The 23,204-nt window shown below is 34.2% G+C and overlaps 1 protein-coding gene across 6 annotated transcripts in view; it reads left to right on the top strand.

Moving 5' to 3' along the window:
* LOC119641850 (tRNA-dihydrouridine(16/17) synthase [NAD(P)(+)]-like) overlaps positions 1 to 23,204 on the top strand; it is a 63,199-nt gene that overhangs the window by 11,708 nt on the left and 28,287 nt on the right. The window contains exon 1 of one of the 6 annotated variants that reach the window (XM_038040726.1): positions 20 to 42. The exons of 3 other annotated variants lie outside the window; for them this stretch is intronic. Coding sequence is in view for 2 of the 3 variants with exons in the window: in XM_038040722.1 (XP_037896650.1) it covers positions 7,328 to 7,395 (68 nt within the window). In the remaining variant the exon portion in view is untranslated. Of the gene's footprint in view, positions 1 to 19; positions 43 to 7,312; positions 7,396 to 20,077; positions 20,104 to 23,204 lie in introns of those variants that run through there. 2 more of the 6 variants (XM_038040722.1, XM_038040723.1) reach the window with 2 other exon arrangements.

Consider the following 23,204-nt stretch of genomic DNA (forward strand, 5'->3'; position numbering starts at 1 on the left):
CACAAATCACACCGTTCAGAGGAAGGAAATCAACGTAAGGAGGTAAACCGACTGATTGCTAGTCATGAGAAAAAATAGTTCATTGACACACACAATCGTAGATTTGCATTTTTGTTACCCATAAGGACGAGCTGGGATAATGTTCCCAGTTTTCCAAAAATCTATTACCTTCTTTTTGACCATGAAATTAATAATCTTTATGAACATAGAAATTATCGAAATGGCTCTGAAGTTTCTTAAATTATATAAGTTTTTACCTACTGTTGAGAGCGCCAACAATTATAATAAAATTTTAATTAAATCGCAAACCCAACGTTATAAAATTAGTAGAGAAGAAATTATTAATTGTATTCAATAAGATAATCAAGCTCCACACAAAGTGTGCCCTGACCATATCGTACTTGATACCGTCACAAGCTGCAACTGTTGCTTTCTTCCTGGATTGTAAAACATATGTTAACTTCCATAAGGAAAAAGGTGTGTTCCTGAGATTAGTAAAAGAAACTGAAGGTATTATAACCTGATTGTCACTTAAAATATAACTTGAGCATATTTAAGTATGTTTTATTGTCATGCTCCTTCCAAATAGTGCAACCATTTAGGTTTCGACTAAATTGTCGACATGAATCCGGCAAAATCGCGAGTTGCCATTGCCACAAATCTCTTTAATCGTGATAGATTTACGTGCCATTCTTGACCTTTCTGACTACGAATCTTCATTCCTTCAGTGTTTTCGTATGCTTAATTAAGAAGGCGAGATTCATGTACTTACTAACTTTTTTTCTTGCAGCTTAGTATTTGCGGAAGAATGTTGACAGGGTTCACGTTAGAAAAAATTAATATAAAAAACGTGGTTTTCTATTTTTCGTACGGGAGTGCTGCAACTTTGAAATAAAATGGGATAGTGTGGATTTTTGTCAATCCAGACATTAGTGGTATTCGAGTTGAATTGGAGAAATTTAGATCTAAGACAGCACTTGCGACCACTTCAATTACAATGAAAGATAGGAATACTATTATTTAAAATTTTAAAACTGCAAGCATTGATGACATTTACAAAAATCTTGTCTTTATCGGTCGAAAGCGAGCGCCGTATGAGCTACGTTTAGCATTAAAATCTCCGTGTAGAATCGTATTTTGTTCGCCGTCAACAAAGTCATATAATCTTTGAATTTCATCTTTAAAACTTTGCACATCAACAATGGAGGGAAAGCAGCGTGATACTATGATAAATTCGGTTTAAGATTCATAGTTGCGATGATAACATAATCAATAGCAGAGTTGAAAGGAATACCTTTGAAGTTGACAGCTTTTTTGACCACTATACCAGCACCATCATAGCTGCCGTCACAGCATTTGGTAGCGAAAGTACAATTGGTAATTTTAACTGTGAAAACGTTCTCCTTTCTCAAGAAAACTTCAAGTAATATGCAAAAATCAATATTATTTGAGTTCAAGTAAAAATTTAAAAATGATAAGTTACGCTGATTATATTGTAAAAAAAAAAACAATATTTTAAATGATGAAGGAGAGCATTTTTTCGGAGTAGGAGGCCGTAGATGAGTTGCCGAAAGACAATTCTCATCTTACGATTCATCGTCGAGACAATCAAAATCATTGGAGGAGTATTTTTCACCCACTTCTTTATAAATTGAATTCTTTACGGCCATAACCTAGTTCAGAGATAATCTCCTTTCTCTACTCGAACAACTCTTGTTATGATCGTTGGAACCACGAGCAATACATTTGACGGCCACGCACTGATCAATGCATTTATGCGCCGTGCCGCATAAAACTTTGAAATGTGTCCAATTATCCCACACTCAAAACATTTAAGCTGGGAATAAGAAATCGACCGAGAGAACACAATAGTCAAACTGTGGTAGGGATGAATTCGTTTCTTTCGGCCAAATTTCACCTCCGAAGCCTAATAACAAAGTATATTGGCATAAAAGAAAAAGCAATTTTGATAAAACCATTAACATCAGAGGTCAATGCGACGTTTCGGACTATACTGAAATTTTCCGCACAAGATCCTATTTTTAATATCTTGTTGTTTAAAATCTTTACTTTTAATAAAAGAGTCGGAATGGAGGGCAGCGTTCAAAAGTAACCTCGCTCTCCCCTTTCTAAAAGTTTCAAGTTCTCTTAAACCGAACAGCGTGAGGATCTCTATATTTCAAGAAGGCTATACATGTACTTAAGTACACCACTGCTTGAGTATGCCTCTGTTGTGTGGTCTCTTTCCTGTAGATATTATGTGGATTCAATTGAAACCGTTCAAAAACATTTGCCCTTGGGACACGCTTATCTCTTTGTCTCCTTATGAAAATAGGTTGTTTCTATTATCCTTACCATCACTCGAAAAAAGTAGATTTACTCTTCCTATTTCCTTCTTAATTAAATTAAAAAATGGTACTATCGATTCGCGCACGTTATTTGGTGAGGTAAACTTTGATGTGCCTAATCGCTTCTCTAGGCACTTTATCTTCTTTAAACTTGGTCAATGTAAATGTAATTATGAGCTGTTTAATCCTTTCAGATTTATTTGCAGAAACTTAAACGATATCTATCTCAATATCGGAATCTTTAAAATCTGTCGACGCAACTCTCCTTAATAAGCGCCATGTGTCTATGGCGTATTTAAACGGACTAGCAATCTTAACATCTCACTATTATTCGAAAATTAACTGGTGTTGTTTGTGATGTTTGTAATGGCTTAGGAGTTCGCTTGCAAGTTGAATCTGTACTGGTTGTGGATGTGCGTCTCTGCTCGTTATGTGCATGATTTTTTCTTTCTTATCTATTTATACATGAATTATTATTCAATGTTTTTTCTGTGTATTTCTCCTTATACACTTTAGAATAGTTTTTAATAATAATTACTTATAAAATTTACTTCTCAAAGTCAATTGAACTTGGCTGTTCATTTATTTTAACTGAGTATCATGTGTAAATTAATAAATAATAAACTCACGTATACTGCAAACATTCACTACGACTATGCATAGCTTTAACCGTGTCCGCCTGCTTTCGCATTGTTGTAGCAGCAGGTTAGAAGTTGATGTGATATTAATTACATATTCTAATCGGTAGAATATTTTGGACATATTAATAGGTTCGAGTAACATATTTTATATTGATTAAAAGCAAAGCATAAATTGTTTAGAATATATGAAAATTGCATGGGATATGAAGTATATACATATGGGATAGAAAGTATACTAGCAATTTGGGCAGCTGCCATCAAATATCGAAACATACAAATGCAAATATTTATGAAAGAGCGTATGTATATCTAGAGTATATTGATCCATTGGCCACGAAGTAAAAGTAGGCCAATTGGTTTTTTTTTCTAAAAATTAAAATTTCACATTTTTCCAAAAAACTACTTTAGTCTTTTTTAGGTTAATAATGAAAATCCAAAAACTGGTCATTAAAAATTCTTTTGTTGTTTGTCAAAATATTATTCTTTGTGATCTACGCACTTTTGCATCCGTTCAAACCATTTGTCATAGCATATTTTCTATTCTGCTTAAAAAAAGTTTTTAAATGCATAAACGGCTTCTTTTGCCAACGAAAATCTTTAACCAGGCAATTTATTCTTGACATTCGGGAACAAACAGAACTCATTAGATGCCAAAACGGGATTTTACGGCGGATGTTCCACTAATTCGATTTTTTGAGTGCTATAAACCTCGATTATGTAAAGAGACGTATGAGTGCGCGTGTTATCATTATGAATGATCCGAGTGTATTCGCTTGTTAGTGTCATTTCACCGAAGCCTGTCCATTTTTGTTTGCCGTTGTGTATCATCCAGAATTGATCGTTTTACGTTTCTCTAAAGACGCTTTTGCTACATGATCAATTCTTCCGAGAAAGCATGCGATCATTTGTTTGAAAGTGTTTGAGCGCGAGAAACTTTCGTTAGACTCCTTTTTTTTTTGGTTAGCTTGTAATGGCGTGGTCTTAATCCGTTCCGTAATTATAGATGCTCGATTAGATGATGAATACTGTACCGCGATTCCATACGATGTAGTTCAGGAACGTAAACCAGTAGTAACGCGTTACAGATCAAATAAGAAATACAAAAACACAACAAATTTTTTTTTTTTTTTTAAGAAAAAAAAGCAAGTGAGTTAACATACAATCGCGGCACTGCTATGTGATGAAAACCACAAAATTATTCTACCTTCATGTTTGACAGGATAAAAAATTTAAACGACCGCAAATGGATAATTTTGGATTGGATATCAAACTTCAACATCCGTTTGTGTAATAATGGAAGCCTGATCTTTGAGTAAAAAAAAGTTGAGACGGTTTCTGTCGCTGTTATGAAGAGATGATTGTCCTTAGGGCTTCTTTAGCAGTATAATGATATTTAAAAAGCCCTCCGTTAGTGAGGCTAAACCATTAGCTTTTTCGTTAAGTGAAAGTCCGTAATGGCGTGGTCCCGAAACAAAACGCAGTTCTGGTACTGAGGAAAATACAATGCTTTTGAACATGTTAGCAACGTACAGATTATGTTTTTCCTGTTTAGAGATTGTTTGGAGAACGCAATTTACTCTCACTTATGAAAACTATCTTACGATATAGCCGGTGTAAGGCCTAAGCATTGACGAAGTTGTTTGTTTTGAAAAGTTTGAATTAGTTTGTCAATATATTTTGGAGAGTTGATCGGCCAGATTCTATTATGGTTCGGATTAAGGCCACATACTGTATGAGGGGTTTACATGCCGCTATAAGTATTTGTCATTACCTTAACGCAGTTGACATCATTGCTCGAGTCCTTAACTGATTTCTCGTAGCTATCAAGGAAAGCAACAGTTGATTGATGTGAACACAACCCATGGTCATATTAATGTGCTTGTTCAAACGTTTGGCAAAATAGATTGTTTAAGATTTACTTGGATTGAAGGTTTAGATTAAAACTAAACAGAAGATCGCCACTGACCTCATTTCTGTTAAAATTTATCACAAAAACATGTCTTGATAACCGACTAGCTAACTATAAAGAATTTTATCTACTTTAGCGATATCCACACAACCATATGAATGGCTGATGTGTAAAAATAAGAACATCACTTTTTTCCAAATTTCTTTCTTATTGAAAAAAAGTGACCGTAAACTGATATAAGTTAAAAAGGGACAAAAATTTTCTGTTACGCTGGAGCTTGCACCTCTTTTGGGAATAGGAATGATTTCAATGGCTTTGGTGAGGGAGTGTCTCTTGCTAAAAACATTTGCAAGTTCATTAAAAGACAATTTGCAGCAGTCATTTCGACTGAAAGGAAACTAGTAGCAATAGCGGTATTGTTGCCAGAATTCCAAGGAATCTCATTCTGCGTTCCTTTAATAAAACTCCAAAAGGTTGTGGATTTGCCGATTTTACAAATTTCATTTATGGTTTTCATTCACTGCTTATATTGAAATATTTTGTTTGGAGTTGTAGTTTTCGGCGTTAGTGTAGGTTGAATTTTGTTTTGGAAACTTGAAATATTCGAAAAGGAGTTTTTAGCTTAAAGTTCCACCACGATTTTGGATCATATGAGTTCGCAACAGACTCTAAACTTTTTGCAAGAGTAGTTTGAATGGATTCAAAATTACTGTTATGCGAAATTTTGGACAAACTGCGAAGTAACGGTTTCTTGAGGTTTCAGAATATGTTATGTTCTTTGATTCAGAATGATCGGAGAATGGTGGCTGTTGCCTAGATTATCTCGCAAAAAAGCTAAGTTATGATGGTTAGTAAGTGTTAAGTCTAAAACACTACAATTTTGAGGACCATGTCTAGAGCTGAAGAACATTTATTTACCGTTATTGAGAGCACATATTTGAGGAATGAGCACCTTTACCAGATTCTTCCCTTCGCTTGAATTCTAGGAGTTACCAAAGATGCATTTTCGAGCGTTGAAATCAGCATATAGAATGATGTTTTGATGATAAAGTCGCTTATTCTTTGAAGATGGTCATGGAGCGTTCATGTGTCTAAATTTGGCGGAGGGTAAACTTAGGTGCTCGTAAGATTTGGATTAAGTGTGACAGTTTTGATAACCAGCATCTGTTACGAAGGGCGTCTTTATGAAACGAATGCCGGATGTAAAAAGAATACAAACGCCACCATAACCAACATCTGTTAATTTTACTATACAAGAAAAACTCCCAACTTTTAGATTATCATTGTTGTCACCCAATCGAAGCACATCACTAAGAATACAATATTCAGAAGCATTGCTGTTTAAATCATTGTCTGAAAAAGATCGTACTTTTTTGAAGTTTCGAATATTGTACTGCAGGAATTTCATAATAAGCAGGTAAAGCGGCCTCTGAGTATGTTATGAGTTGACGCTGCAGCACTACATGGCTTGCGTGCATTTGGCAAGTGTTATTCTACCACTTCTAGTGTGCGCGGATGTATATAAAGTCCAGGTATACCTACCTCTTATACTTAATATATCTTATACGGATTGATTATAAGTCATTTTGCGAATTGTTACCACGAGATTGCCACAAACGTATAATTTTTCAAATATTTGATACTAAGGGCATGCTAAGAGGTGTCGAAGTTCAGTTGGTATCCACAAGTTCTACGTACTACCGTCCAATATTTCATTTCCGGTGCTGAAATCTGTTTTTTATAAACAAACCTTCAGACACGCAAATATCTGGTATTGATCATATTCTTCAAAAGTAAAATAAGTAAATTCCAGATCAATCATTTACGTCCATACGAGAGAACGTGTCAGAAACAATATTTTGATTTCCATTATGATAGTCAATAGTACAGTCAAACGTCTGCAATTTAAGATTCCACCTGGCTATTCTTCCGGACAAATCTTTGTGAGACATAAGACATTTTAGACTGGAATGATCGGTGATAACTGTAAATGTATAGTCTGAACATTTCGACACTCAATTTGGCTGCAAAACATTTCAATTCCGTAACGGTGTAGTTTTTCTGCGCTTTATTAACTTTTGCTGACTTATCGATCTTTCGTTTTAGCCATCGTCTTTCTCGGATAACACTCCTCCCACTCCATCCTTAGAAGCGTCAAATTGAGTATGAAAGTGTTTCTTAAAATCAGGTGCAACCAAAACTGGTGCGGTGATGAGGCATCATTTTAACTGATCAAGTTCACCTGATAGTAAAAAATTCTTTATCCGAACTTTGGTATAACAATTGTGAAGTGGCGCCGAAATAGTCGTATAATTGGAGATGAAACGACGATACCAACTGGTCATGCTAAGAAATCTTCAGAGTTGTTTAGGAGATATGGGTATATCAAAATTGGTGATGGCCTCCATTTTCTCAGGATCCGTTTTCAGATGTCCATTTCCCGCTATAAAACTGAGATATTTTACTCTTTTATAACAGAAACGACTCTTACTGATAAGTAAGTTGGCATACTTTAAGCACTGAAACTATGACTAAGTAAATCAAACGATAATTAAAGAGATTAACAAGTCGTCTAGGTTAACGAAAACATTTTTACCTAAACACACTGGTATGACTTTGACCTTTAATGTGCACATGCGTTGTGCTGCGTTACACAATCCGAACGGCATTATAGTAGGTTGGTATAGAGGTCCCCCGGCACAGTAAATGCTTTTTTCCCTCATGAATCTTCCTCCAGTGGAATCTGCCAAAAAGTGTCTTTCAAAACAGATGCGGAGTGTTTTAGAGACGGTTAAATAAGCTTTCAATATGTGGGTATGCATGCTTGACTGTTCTTAGTTAGGTTAACCTTGCGCGCATCTAAGCGTAATCGTTTTTTGGTACTCTTACGTACTATAGTAATTATGGAGTTCAAGCTACTGTTATTTTCTTCGATTATACGTAGCGCTACCACACGATCTACTTCGCTGCAGACTAAATGTTGTAATACTGGCAATATCGGATAATGCTTTTGTTTCACAGGTAAACTATCATCAACGATATGATTTAGTAACGACGAATAAACCAAAAGTTTTCCAGAAGTCTATTCCAAAATAAAACTTTTGTAGCAGGTCGGGCACGATTAGATATTTAATATCTCTAACTTCTCCTCCCCACTTCACTGGCATGGTGATGACCCCCGTCAAAGGCGTTTTACTTCGATTAGCACTTCTTACATGTTGATTCCGTAATTTTACAATTTTGTGCGTGCGGTGTGTCAAAAATTCTTCTGCCCCTGCTCCACACTAACACTGGCACCAGTGTTTAATGAAACTGTTACTTCGAGATTATCGATCCTCGTTCAGGTTAATTGAAAAATTGATTGACAGAAGAGTCCACTCAAAGTTATCTTAGACGTAACTATGGATGATTGAACATAATTGGGGTTTACTACCGATTGAATAGGTGGCGGGAACATTTTGTGATGTTCCTGGTTGGGTTAAACGTGACATAACAGGTTGACATGGAAGTCGATCTGCATTGTTTCTGCTCATATTGTGTGTGTGTTAGCTTGTGCTCTGTTGATTTTATCAATACCGCTAGATTTTTGTCGTATATTGTTAGACGTGCTGCGTCGAGGCTCGAAGGCTTCAACTGCTTCGTCCCTGGACATCGGATTTAATGATTTTAATTAATATCTACTCAGGCATTCTTTGCTCATCCCGAAGGTTAGTTCATGGATTTCCGTATAGTAATTTCCGAAACATTCTGCCGGCTGCTGTTTACGTTTCATGATTTCTCTATTCAGTGAATAATTCGTCAGAACTTATCTGCTGCTGTTCTCTCAATCGTCCAATCGTAAAAATAACACTCTAGACTGTAAGACCTTTTCCACATCCATCAAATTTTAAACGCCAGCCATTTAAATCAACGTATACGGGTGCCTTCATCACTGCATAAACGAACGTCTTACTGTTGTTGTTGTTGTTGAATTAGGTGAACATTGTTATTTCGGTGTCCTCTTGCATGGGATGGAATATCTTGATTGGGTGTAGATGTTGCTGCTGAAATTTTAAAATTTTGCGTACTTTCGGCATCTCCCGTTTGATTTTGCCTTATTTCATTGTATCTTTTTCAAATTTTTTCAAACTCAACAATCCGTCGTTTTGTTGTTTCAGCGTGTCCACCGGTTGTTGATTTGAATTTATGTTTTCTGCTCATGAGCCTTGCTGAATTCTAGTGGATTATCTCCTCCTGTATCATTTTCACCAAAATTATTAGTATTACTTGATAAATCTTCGTTTGACGTCCTGAAAATTTTGTCTCATCGGTTTATGAAGGTTTCAAAGTCTTTAGCAGGATAACTACCAATGGAGCTCTCCCTCGAAATATTTTCTTGCCCGTGTTGAAAGCGTCGAAGAACTTGTCGCAGGTTTTATGTTAGCTGCATGTGTAGACTTGTCACCACTTTTGTTATGGTTCATTCAAAATTTTGGACTACCAAATATGCACCTTGTCCTAATTCTAACAATTCCATAACGTAATCTTTAAAACAGAACTGATTTAATCTAAAATCCCATCAAAAAAGACTATAGATTTGTTTAGCCAGACTTAGAAAAGAAGATAATTCAGAAAATCTAGCTTTCGCTAATATATATGAAGTATAAATATCCCAAAACTCAAAAATAAAAATATCTCCGCAGGTGGTGTCAATAGTGATTTGCGCGTTTTGGGAAAAAATTTCTATGTAAATGTAAGTAAAATTAATATTTCAGAACAAAAAAAGGCAGATGATATACTGTATATTATATGACCCGTAATTGTTCAGAAGAAAAAAAATGTTCTTTTCAGAAAAAACAAGCAAAGAACAACCACGCAAAAATATAGAGTATCAGACAAACATGCATATACTCTATGTATAGATGTATGTATACTATCAAATAGAATTCTTCATATAATTTTGTAACGTGAGCGTTTTTAAAGCAACTTAATTCTTACAATTACAGGTTAAATATAGGTATCCTACCAAAAAAAAATTTTTTTTTATCTGGTTTCGCTTAGATGGGGGATAGTGCGAATATAATGTTGTGTTCGCGTATATGCTCGAAAAGTTTTTCCTTTCCGTCCGATAAGGGGGAAAAGACATACCCATTTTTCAAACGGCCAAGAAGCTTATGTTTTAAGTTCATAACTTTATTGGCGTAGAAAAAAAAAATAATAATAAGCATTACGAAACTTAATAGAGAACGATCCACTTTGTTATTGCGCGATCAGTGCGCGATAAGAGAATCCTGAAAACTTTGTTTACTGTCAAAAAAATTCCAACAACAGATAGCTCACATCTTACGAATTTTTCCTCCTTTACCGCCCTGCCCAACACTTCGACACCTCGGTTTCCACAGTGCGACAACAGTTTGATTAACGGGAAACATACCCTTACCTAGTCATTTCTCACACAATTAAACAGTGTTTTAACGAGCGTGGTATGTAAAGAGGAATATTCTCGTAAGTTAAGCGTCATATTTTGTAAAGCGACCAACGTAGGTCTTAATATTCTGCTATAATTCAAATAAGTTAGACGAGTTTTCAGTAAAAACAAACTCCTCATTTAGGTTTGCACTGCGCGCCATTTGCATAACGCGTACAGTGAAGGGTGCACTTTGTTTCGCCTGGTTAGACCACGTTCACAAAATTAATTATAAGCAAATGAATTATACGGCGCGACGTTAAGTAACTGTCCTACGGTCCGTCTGTATTGTTCACCTGTCCGTTAGCCTGTGCTTACGCATTTGCTAGATCCTTAAGTCGCCGCCCATGATTACACCCACACATATACACACTCACTTACTTACTCTACTGAGAGAGCATTAGGGGCAAAAAAAATTCAAAACATACCAGAAAACGTAAATGGGTTAGTTTTTAATCATAACAAATATACATAGTTTAAAAAGGATATAAAAACAGATTAAGTTGTCTTTTCATAACAGCAGAACACTTTCAATGTCTCCTCCTCTTCCGCCTTTTGTTTGGAAATTGTGTCTGCTTTAATTTCTCTCCCCATTAGGCATATGTCTTACGAATTTATATACATATATAGCTGCTCTTCTTTGTACAGTTAATTTTTTTTTTTTTTGGCATTTCTTGGTAGCGTTGCTGTACTTTCTGTATACTTTAGATTTAGAGTACAGTTTGTTCATCAATTCACAATTCGCTATTTGTGGAGTTATTTCACTTTTCTTAACTCCAACTTTATTCTTCGACATTTGTTCATGTGATTACTTGGATTTTCGTTAAAACGATGAATTTCCATGTAAAAGTTCTATTTAACTTGATAAAAGGTACTTTGCTGCTTTTAATCTACTTTTATATATTTCCCAATATTTTGTTGCTTTTCATGCACTCTTATTTATTTTTCAATACTTTGCTGCTTTTAATGTATTTTTATTTATTCAACAATATTTTGCTCACTTTTATTGACATCATAGACACGTTTTAGTCCCTTTGTCGACTTCTACCATATTTATTTGCATAAAAAAAAATTTTGATTATACCGCGACTAGCCGTTTTTCTGATCCTGCAAAGCAGACTCCCTATCTTGATCACTCTCGCCAGTCTTGTTGCTTTTCCTCGTAACACAAAATATGCAAAATTCATCTCAATGCTCTACAGGGGGACTTTGTTTTCTTTTCATAATTCTCTCTTTAAATTGCGCTATTATGTGAGCAGAGAATTATGAAAAGAATTACTGATAAAACGAATTCCGTTATTAAATGGAATATAACACTCTTGTGAAGAGCATAGAACGGCCGACCGACCGAAACCCCCACCTCTACATTGATTAACATATATTCTAGTAAAACGGATTGTATATAATAAAGTAAACCAGCAAAGCATCGTTTATTAGAAGTTTTTCTCCCTTATTCGAATCACAACTACTGACAGATCATCATATCTTTCTTTTTATGCTTTTTTGGTGTTGTGGTAAGAGCTATTATATTAAAATAATTTACTAATAATTTACTCTTTTAATAGTACGTTGTTTATTCCAAATTTTTTTTTGTGGTTTTAGTAAGTTAACAAATTTCACATTGGAGGGTTTTGTAGTTACTTTTGTTTCAGAATACAATTTGACACGAAGTGACAGCAACTACGAAAAGCAAACATAATAACTATTTTTATGCTTTCTTGTCAGCACGGAAACTTTCAGTCGAGATTATAGCTTTTATAAATTCCATATGCTGAAATTCTGCATAAACTAATGGCAATACAATGTGGTATAGTTAAATTTTTCGTATATTTCAAGTGGCAGCTACCACAAAGCATGACACTATCTTTTTTCAACAATTCCCTTAATACGGGTATTACATAAGATAATTTCGAGAGTAGAATGCAAAAAACTAGGGGTGTTCTTAACATAATAGACGGAATGGATGCATTTAAATATTAATTATAATAAAATTTAAATCAACAGAATAAGATTTTTAGGACATAGCTAGTTCGAATTGCAGTGGACTAAAGAGTAAAATTAAATTATCTAAAAAATAATTTTTTTAAATAAATTCTTAAGTAAACTAAAAGATGCAAACTAAATTTTGTTCTACTGTTACTTTAATATGAGATGACATAAAAACTTAACTCGTTTAAAAAAAATCAAAATTCTTATATATTAAAGTCTGAAACTGCCAAACATTTAAGTGTAATGGTAAATAAATCGCTGGGACAAAACTTATATCATGCCGTGTAGTTCGTTTAAACCAATCTTATTTTTTAATTGGTTTTCCTTCAAAGTCGTGTTTAAAATCGTCCGAAAATTTATATTGTGCTCATCATTCAAAAAATATGGAAAGGAGTCGTTTACTAAAACATTTTTAGCAAATTTAAAAAGTAAAGTTTTATACAAATACTCTACAATGAAGCACAAGATTGGGAGAGTTATTCAACATTCACATTACCACGTAGAAGCATACATCTCCATACGTAAATTTCTGCCAATTACCGCTTTGCACTCTTCGGTCTAAATGCATACTTTCGGTTGATGGGTAAATTACTTAGCACATGCCCTGCTAGTAGTTGCATAGACAATATTTGAAGATTGATGTTATATTTCGTGTTCTTCTCCGGTACTAGTTAATTAATACACCCTGCTTTCGATAGCCTTAAAAATCTTGCTTACCCGGTTTTTTTTTTAATTCATCTTGGATATTGTCTACCGCCTTTTTGTCATGGCAACTTGTTCTATTCGTTTACAATTGCAGATGCAACCTTACGTATTCACAAATTTGTTTGTGTAAAGACCATTTATTTATAAAAGGAGAAGACATTATTATTATGATACACGGACTTTGCACTACATAGAACTGCAAATTAGTCTTTTATTTAACAATAATAGCAACCGAAATCACTAGAATAACTGCATGCACATTCCATGTTTGCATCCCTTGTTTGCGTTGTTTAATGGTATCCATGTGGTTTGCGGGGTTTTTGGGATAATTAAAATGTTTACTGGCATTTCGTTAAGTTATTTATATGTTCTACGATAGTTCAAAATTACGTAAGCTTAAAATAAGCTGAAAGTATAAAAGAACTATATATATAGCCGTGACCGTAAATCTAGTAATATCAAATAGTAGCAAATAGTATTAAAAAGAAAACAATGAGCGTAAAAGGATATATAAAAGTTGCTCTTATATTTAATCGCTAAATGTGGATGTATTACTAAACCGATCGAGACCATTTTTACACTGAATATGCAGGTGATCGTTGCGAATACCAATAAAACATATTCACGGGATCGAGAATTATAGACGAAAATTTGAAAAACTTGTCGGTGTTTTTCGAGTTTTAGTTTTTTCTAGGTTGATGACGCGTATATAAACAGATCACGGTTATATTTTAATCATATATTTCTAGCCGATACGAAAATGGTTGTGCCAAATATTAGCTTCCTATCTTTATTTTTGTGGCGATTCACAAAACTTACCCAATAAATTTATGATCTTCAGTAAAACTACGCATAACGCATCTTGAGATGGCAAAGGAGGCGTGTCATAGAAAAAAGAGTAGACGTATACATATGCTGCGCTAAATAATTAAAAACGAATATATAACATTCCTTTTTGCAGAATTTTTGAGCTTGAAATCACAAACCCGTAAAATTTACGGGTACCGTTAATCTAGTGTTAAGTCCTTGCGAATGTTCTACGGATCTCCGCAAACCACACGTGCGGAGTAGAACATAACAATAACAATTGCAGCCAACGTCGCTTTCGTCTACAAATTCTCTGGAGAATCAACTACGGATTATTTCGAACTGACATTTTTTAATTCTAAAGCTACAATTCCCTTACAATAAGCATTTATAGAATATTTTTGTTTTAAGTGGTAATCTTTTTTGTAAGTACCATATTAAGCAAGGGACGTCTGTCCATTTTTACCTCTTACATATTTCACAAAGTGGTATTGAAGTATTTTTACAGAAGTGCTTAAAACTCATCTAAATTATATTTAAAAAAAAAAAACATGTTCTAATGATAGCATAGTTGTTATGCAAAATTCTTGAAAAAAGTTTTAATACGAGTAATTCCAAGTTTTCTTATATACTTTTATAATAACATGAAAATAAAAAAATATATAGATTATAAGAATTTTCTTGAATTATTTGTGCGGCACCATGTCAGGTATTGCTCTTTTTTCGAAACGAACTTATTGTAATATTCTCAAATTTTAAAACAACGAAATGTATTGTAACGGTTGCGTCTGTAAGCGCTCAAGATCTGTTTTAGTATCGAACTACGAACTTGACTATATTTAAGGCTGCTTTGAAGTGCCGAACGGGCAGATCATAAGTGCTGGGCCATTTCTATACCCTAGTCCACCTATAGTCTTCTTTGGCCCATCATTTGCAATTGAAGAACTCGAAGTTGGGTCCGATAAATCCTAAGTTACTTTCCTCAAAAAAAAACTAATGCACTTTTATATTGTTACGTTAACATAAAATATTATAAAAATTTATTGAATAATATAAAAATAAATTTAAAGTCCTTATTTTAAAATATTCTTCACAATAAAAAATTATAAAAATAAGGAAAACAGAAAGCCTACTGAACCTTAAGAAATGTAGTGCAAATAAAATATAAGATAAATAAAAAATAATACATGCAAGTAGATAAAGAAAAAACTCATAATTGTCTATACTTAACCTATACGGTTGACTTGGTAACGATACGATCGATCGCTGCAAGTGATGGTGCTGGTTTGGTTGTTGTCGACGATGACGCTTTATATTTTAAATTTAGGATCATGGACTTGAAAAAGATCCTGGCATTGATCATGGTGCTTGAGACGCTTGGTTTTAACGTGAAATCCGAATACAAGTTAATTCTCCTCGTGCAACGTTGTTTTCCTTCTTCTTGCAATTCAGTTACAGGGATTACACCAATATCACCAATGATTACGTATTTGAAAGATATTATTGTTCTAGTTTTCAATGCAAGTGTTTTATTTCTTTATTTATTTATTTTACCCATTTATACATGAAATTCAACTAAAATTAATCACACTAGAATTCAGTGGATCTTAAGAGAAAATCTTAGACAGATGGTTTTAAAAACTAGTATACAATAAAAAGGAAGATAAAAAAAGAATAATAATAACGAAATGAGTTAAAAATAAATAAAAAAATTGAAAATAATAAATCCTTTATAAATAAACAACAAAGGGAGAAAAAAAGCATGTACTCCGCTAGCATAGAAGCATTAACAACACAATATTACTTTAAATACAAAAAATGAGGTATTAAGAATGGAAGGTTAGTTTAAGTACGATATAGTTAAATCGTGCGTACTAAGCAAAGTTGCTTTAATAGACTTTAGGGAGTCTGATAATGAGAATAAGAAATAGACATAATTTAGGTTTCTGCAAACAAATCTAAGCGAGTTGAATAGCTCATAACAGTGTTTACATTGACTAAGCTTAATAAAGATAAAGTGCGAAGAGAAGCGAGTAGGGACGTTAAAGTTTATCTCACCAAGTAATGCGGGCGAGTCAATAGTACCATTTATTACCTTGATTAAGAATAAATCTATGTTTCTCAAGTGACGGCAAGGATAATAGAAGGAACCTATGGGAATCAATGATGTACTGAATAATGAATGACTTCCTTCTTAAGAAAGAAAGCTTCCTACATTTATTTTGATTTAATTTCATAAGATTCAACGAGTACCATGCAACCAATTTATTTAAGACAATTTGAAGGTGATGTGATTGCGATTCTACGGAAAAGGAAGAAAACAGTTTCACATCATCAGCATACATTAAGATCTGGCTGGATTTAATCATTAATGTATAAATTAAATAAAATGGCTTCTAAGTAGCTGCCTTGAGGTACGCCAAACGTAACGGGGAATTCATGTGATGTGATGAAGTTAAACAAAACCCTGGATGAGCTATTATGCATTTCACTAAATAGGAAGGGAAGCCAGAGGCTTGGAGTTTAAAGATAAGTGTTTTATGGTTAACCAAATCAAACGGAATTAGCAGTCAATGTCGCCCGAGGACTCGAACCATTTAAAAGAAACATGTGAGACATTCATGGAGATTTCTCTTTTGGGATTAACGAACTTAAAAAAGTATTTAGAATTAGCAAACAGAGATGAATTAATGAACTGATGGTATTTGCAATAATACTGATGGTTGAGGGAATTAATTCGATGCCCTGTCGCTGAATAAGCGAAATAGTCGAAAACAAATTCACTTCACGAAAATTTTTTGAAAAGCTTTTGTTCCTGTTCTTGTAATACTTAGTCGTCTTATTAAACCACGGGGGACACCTGCTTCGAGAACAGGCCTGCTTGATTTAATATATTGTAGAACGGTGACAGTAAGCTATCAATACTTGCAACTAAGAAATCAAGCTTAATATGTGGAAGATGTGACTTTAGCATTGAAACATTGTTTTTATGGAAATCATAAAATTTATTTGAAAAAGTTGAATTTGGAACGTTATAGAAGTTCAACGAACCACCATGGTTGTAATGAAAGGAAACACCTAATGCTGGATGATAAGGATACTCAGGTAAACTAAAAGGAAGACCACGGTTTACACAAATCTCAGAAAAATTGGCAAAGCAAAGATCAAGCAATCTACCATTGCAATTAATGGTACCGTTTTATTGAACTAAATTATGATCGAGTAATTCATTAAAGAACATAAAAGCTCTATCAGATGTTAAAGTAGAAATCAAACAGCCAGAACTATCACTGTAACATCAAGAGACTTGAGAGAATTGAAGTCATCCAACGCTATGACTATACCGATAGGTTTAGAATGCGTGGCCACTTCATAAATAAGAGATACTTGTTTCTTTTGTTTCTTATATAGGGAGATATCCGAATTTGGGGGAATATAGGAGCAGTTCACATATAAATGTTTATCAGAAAATTTCGCTCGAATGGCGATAAATTCAACGTCGGGTCTAGTGGGAAATTCAATTGAATAGGAGGGGACTGCCGCAGATATGGCAATTAAAACACCACCACCATTGCGGGACAGTCAGTCATTTCTGAAAACCTGAAACGAATTATGGAAAAGTTCTGACGAATGTAGATCACGCTTTAACCAAGTGTCGGATCCAACGGGCCACAATGGTTTATATAACAACATATCCATGTTTTCAGTCGGAATTAGAATTTTAAAAGACGAGATTGCTCTAGGTTGAGAAGTAGCCAATTTGAAAATGCTAAGACGCTTTCAATTGACAGATGGCACTTTCGCCACCAGATAACTTTTTAGGTTATCTGCGGATGTATCAGTTGCCAGTCTTGACGCAAATATTGCCTTTCTAGGAGGAACTGCCTTCAAGCACATGTCATCTCTACTAGAAGCATTAGGGTTCACGGATGGGGAGTTTTGAGTTGAGGAGATTATAGAAGGGGTAACCACACTTGCACGAGCAGCTTGTGCGATGTGCCCAGTGTGGCGACCAGCGCTCATTCTCGGCCACCAGGAGGAGAGGACAATTTACTATTCTCCTTATTAGTTTTAGCAGGGAGGAGATACCCTCGACACTTCAGTGTAGCTCAGAAGTACTTCCCAGCTTATTTGTAATTTTTTTGTTACCGACTCAGCAATAGCAGAAACGGTAACGTTTTTGGTAGACTTTTAGGAAGCGCTAACTTGTACCGACGAATCAGACTTAAGTGACGAACCACATGCTACGCTACGAGTTGTAACTTTGCTAGCTGGGGAAGAAGGTGACATAGTTGTAATGATTTAAACAAAATGTAGTTGTAATTGTATAGCGCACTAGAAGCTGCAGATGATGCAAGGGAAATTTTAAATGCTAATGTAAACCATTGATTTTATTTATCAACCATTTTTTTCTAGAGTTCCATTACATACGAGACACATACGTAACACTTATATACAAAATTTCGTTTGTTTATTGTCGTCCCGTCAGAAGAACTTTATATGTGTACATTTAACATTTATCAGATATAAGCAAACAAAGCTATTTACGCTGATGGAGCCAAGTATCTTTGCGCATGCCGTTAAGTTTATCATCATTGCATTAAATCTGACTGGGCTATCTTTTTTTTTTTTGTTTAGCTTATCTACTATCACTTTTAACAGTTTCCTTGCAACACATAACACAAATTTAAAATTGGTCACTTATTACGTTTATATGTGTGCATATACATAAACTCAAATCCATATACGCAACGCCATATGTGTATTACAAAACTCTAATTAATTGCATATCAGAAATGTTTGCCAATCTATTTTTGTGCATATATAATTAGGAGATCTCTTATCCCTTTTGTGCAGCTTGCAGTTTTCCTTATATCGTTCCTGTTTGATGTGTATATGTATATGAAAATAATATATATTTTCTTATGTACGTTAGTTTTTCTCGAAAATAAATTTATGAATAATGTTTCTTTTGAATATAATTTAATAATACTTTTGGATTTCACATGTGTTATTTTGGTTTCTTTATAATTTGTTTTGCATATATATTTTTATTTCTTATATATTTTCTTCAGTCCGCTGTCATGCCAGTCGCCATTATTCTCTTCCAATTTGCTCATCCAAAGTGAAATCCTAATAAGCATTTTCTTGTGAATTTAACGTTCATCAATGGACTTTTATTTTTGGTCTAAATTTTATATGAGAATTAATAATTTAAAATTATAAAAAATAAATCTGAAAACTCTTTCTTTTTCTCTTCTTCATATTTATTTTTTCTTCACCAAAATTTTCCGCACACGTTTTTGTCTCTTTCGACTTCGCAAACCAACGTCTCTATCTCGAAGTTTGTTCCAGTTCTCTTTTCCGTTTTCACCTTTAAATGTGCTTCATCTCTTCACGAGTGAGATTAACAATCCCGCCTACTACAAGATTGAATCTGTAACAAACGTCACAAGATATAACCACATGTTGCAGTGTTTATAGGTTTTTACTTTTTGCCATAAAAATAACAGTTAATAATTGAATTGAAAATCAGGGAAAAACGGTATTTTTTTATATTTGTGGTATTATTAGTCATTAGTTCAGGATTCAGAAGTCACTATAATTCAATACTTTTAGAATCCAACTGTAGGTGTTGCAAGTTGCTTGCTTATGAGAAAGCGAGTATAGTATTTTAAATTATGATATTTTAACCAAAACCTTTTCCCTTTAAGATGATAAAGCAGGAGCACAAGAAAGTCTTCTTTACATGGCAAAGCAAAAGACAATAATAATAATATATTTTATTGAAAAAGGGCATATGTGTAATAAAGCAAGAAAAGTAAAAAAAAAAAATAAAAACCAAAAAAAGCAATATGGTATTGCCATTCACGATTTTGTTTGAACACCAACAAAGATTCAAAAGGTTTATTTTGGTATCGTTATTTAGAAGCTACGGAAATTTATTTTCCAAAAACCTGGAAAAATTTTCTTTTGACTTCCAATAAAATCCTGGAATATGTGTATTACCTAATTCTGATAGTTGCGTTTTTATTAAACATATGGCTTTGTATTACTTTTCAGACTACTTTTTGCAGCTATTGTTGCAGACATTTTGGCATTGTCAAAGTCTTATAACGATTGTCAACACGATTCTCAAATTCTTTAAACTACGTACGTTATTAATCAGAGTGAATACTAAAATGGGTTTATTTCTTCATCAAGACTTGTTGTGTGTGTTCTATTCATATATTTGTTTTATTAACACATGAAATTCAGGTAAAATAAATTAACATCCGAATTCAATCGACTTTCAGAAATAAATCTTATGCTAATTATTATTAAATGTATGTAAAGAAAAGCAAAAAAAAAAACAGCTCAACATTATAGTTACATATTATTTCCACATAAAGGCATAATTTTCAGCAAAGCCTAATATTGGAGAGTCACATGGGGTGATCCATAGTTAGCTAACTTAACTTACTTATCAAGTATTTTATTGTCCTTTAGTTTCCGTCACAAAAAGTAGAAATTTGGCTGACTCTCCATATAAGGGCTGGTAAGCCCTCCTTATTTTAGAATCTAAAACATAGACTTTTGTGACCGAAGTTCCTGACGAGAACACTTAGTGAGTGCAAAGACGTCAAGAGCAATAACGGTGGTATCGTAGGTAGGGCCACCCGTGCCGGTAAGGTCGAGGGTAAGCATTGAAGCTAAGAATAATCCAGACAAGTAATCTGAATAAATTGCAAATATCGATGCGCCTCAAGTAATTTGGTGAAAAGGGAGAATAATATGATCACTGAAACTCTCGAATTTGTTAGAGCAACTTTTTGTCGTTAGAAGGCGGATGAACCAACGTAATTGGTCGACGGCATAAGCGTAAGAAAAACGTATATCCTTTAGAAGGCGCCGGAAGACCACTGAAGTATCTGTCTCTAAAAAAATTACATGCAAAGGACAATGAGTATACGGCCTCAATCTCCGGTAATATGAGAGTACTAAGAATGCCCGGAAGTGAAATCAAAAATACATGAAATATTGAGATATGGAACGTTCGAAGCTTATATGAAGCAGGAAAATTTCACAACAAGCTACAGATTTTAAGATGTACTGTTCTGGGAACAATACAAATTAACATAGACGTGGAGTTGGCACTGTTTTACCTAAGAAATACGAAAAATGCATTAAACAATACAGAAGAAGAGTAGAGTAGAAAGGCAATAGAGTGATATGGAGAAAATTGAAACATTCTACTCAGAGCTTACGAATAAATATGGTGTGAATCTAATAAAAGGAGATTTCTATGCTAACCTTCGAAATGTACTTGTACCTCAAATTGTTGGCAATTTTCGACTAGGATTAAGCAACGAGTGCGGTGATCGTTTACCATAATTCCGCTTAAAATGTGGTTTTAAAATTTATAACAACTTGTAATGTGATATTTTTGTTTCTTTGAATGTGCAAGTCAGCTCGAACATACCATGGCCCACGTTACCAGAAAATTTGTTGCGAAAAGCATCGCCCTTTTTTTTCTGCCCGGTTCGTCGATTAAAACACCTGCTCGTCTAACACTACCTCGACTTTTATTAATATAAATATGATGAATATGATATAGTGGACTTCAAAATGCCCCTGTACGCGATAGAATTTCGCTTTCAGAAAGTGAGGCCAACGGCGAGTGGAGGGGAACAATCCAAGCGGGCATCACCTTCGGAGCGGTAATTGTAAACTGTTCTTATCTCTATCTTAAATAAGTGCGGCCGGCGGATTTACACCAAAGGATATTACCGTCGGAGCAGGAATAAAAACAAGTTCCTGTTCTCGTTTTTATTTCATTAGCGACGAGCGTTAAATTCCCTTAGCTCAAGAGCAAAGATAGACGATTCGATCTTATAGCTTGGTAGGACATTAGTGCTGTAAAGCCGATGATCGTCTCTTCAATGACTACTTGTATTATGTCAGCCACGGTTAGTAATAACACGGGGACATATTAGCCAGCACTATTTTACCCAGAGCAGGTAAAAATATGTATAAACTTAAATACCTAATAATGTTTGTACATTCGCATTACAGAGAAGTGGATATATTGCTCGAATATTAATGATAAAATTTTGTATTAATCAATTCATTTTAAAACCGTGCATCCACTATTCGTATAGAGATTGTTGGTTTCTTAGTAATTCGAAACCCATCTCTACAGAAGCCCCTTTGCATAAAGTAAACGCCCACCTGTGTATAGAAACGAGCATTTGTGATTGCGAATACAAACGATCATCATCTAAACCGTGAAGAGGGGGAAATGATTAATAGATTGAGTACATGGTTTAAGAGTGTGTATGTTTATATGCGTATAGAATAACGTGCACATTTATGGTGAGTGGATGAGTTTAGCAAGTTATGTGCAATGTATGTGTACTTATTTAGCATACGTTGCTTACTAACTACTACACTTACTTAAAATATTGATATGATAATTGAATTAAATGATAATAATTGATTATAAATGACAGACGAGGGGCACTCGATGTTGCACGTCACAACCAGGAAACCAAAATCAAATAGACTACATTCCGTTAATAAAAGATTTGGAATATTTGTCAAAAAAATCGGTACCTTCCCGAGTACAGATGCACCTTCAGATCATAATCTAGCGGCAAGAATTAAATTAAAACTGGCATCAGCTAAAAGACCCACCTCTTCGAGACAAATCAACATCCAAAAACTCAAAGAATTTGAACCGAAAATCGTCTAGTATCTGAAATAAACGATAGGCTATGTTCAAGTATTTACAATCAAGAAATACACAGCGAATGGAAAGCACGATTAAAATCATCAGAAATGTAGCTAAGAAAAAACTTTGTTTCAAACAAACTAAGCTGATGGAATACTGAGACTGATAACTGAAAGAATGGAACGATGTAATGCTAACGAGAATGAATACAATGGAATACGAGTAAAGATACGAGAAAAAAATCATGAATGAACGGAAAACAAGTGTTGGTAAATAAAAAGCCTTCAATCATTGCATGACAAGTTTCACTTCCACAAGAAACTAAAGGATACTTGTGACCTGTAAAGAAAAACAAAGCCAGCTGTTTTGACGAACAATCGTAATGAAATAGTCACCGAGATAGATGAAAAAAGATAGGTATGACAAAATTATATTCGTCCATTGTTTGCCGATCAAGCGAGATTCATCGACTTTCCAAATAATTATCGGCAGTTTACGGGGCCACCCATTACGAAAAATGAAATAAGAAAAGCTATAAAAACTGTGAAAAATAACAGAATCGTGGGTAGTGCTGAAACAACAGCAGAGATTATAAAATTGATAAATGATGATGATCTAGATATATTACATAAGTTATTTAATGAGA

This window comes from Glossina fuscipes, unplaced genomic scaffold (genome assembly GCF_014805625.2).
Source record: "Glossina fuscipes isolate IAEA_lab_2018 unplaced genomic scaffold, Yale_Gfus_2 183, whole genome shotgun sequence".
In the NCBI taxonomy this organism is placed as follows: Eukaryota; Metazoa; Arthropoda; class Insecta; order Diptera; family Glossinidae; genus Glossina; species Glossina fuscipes.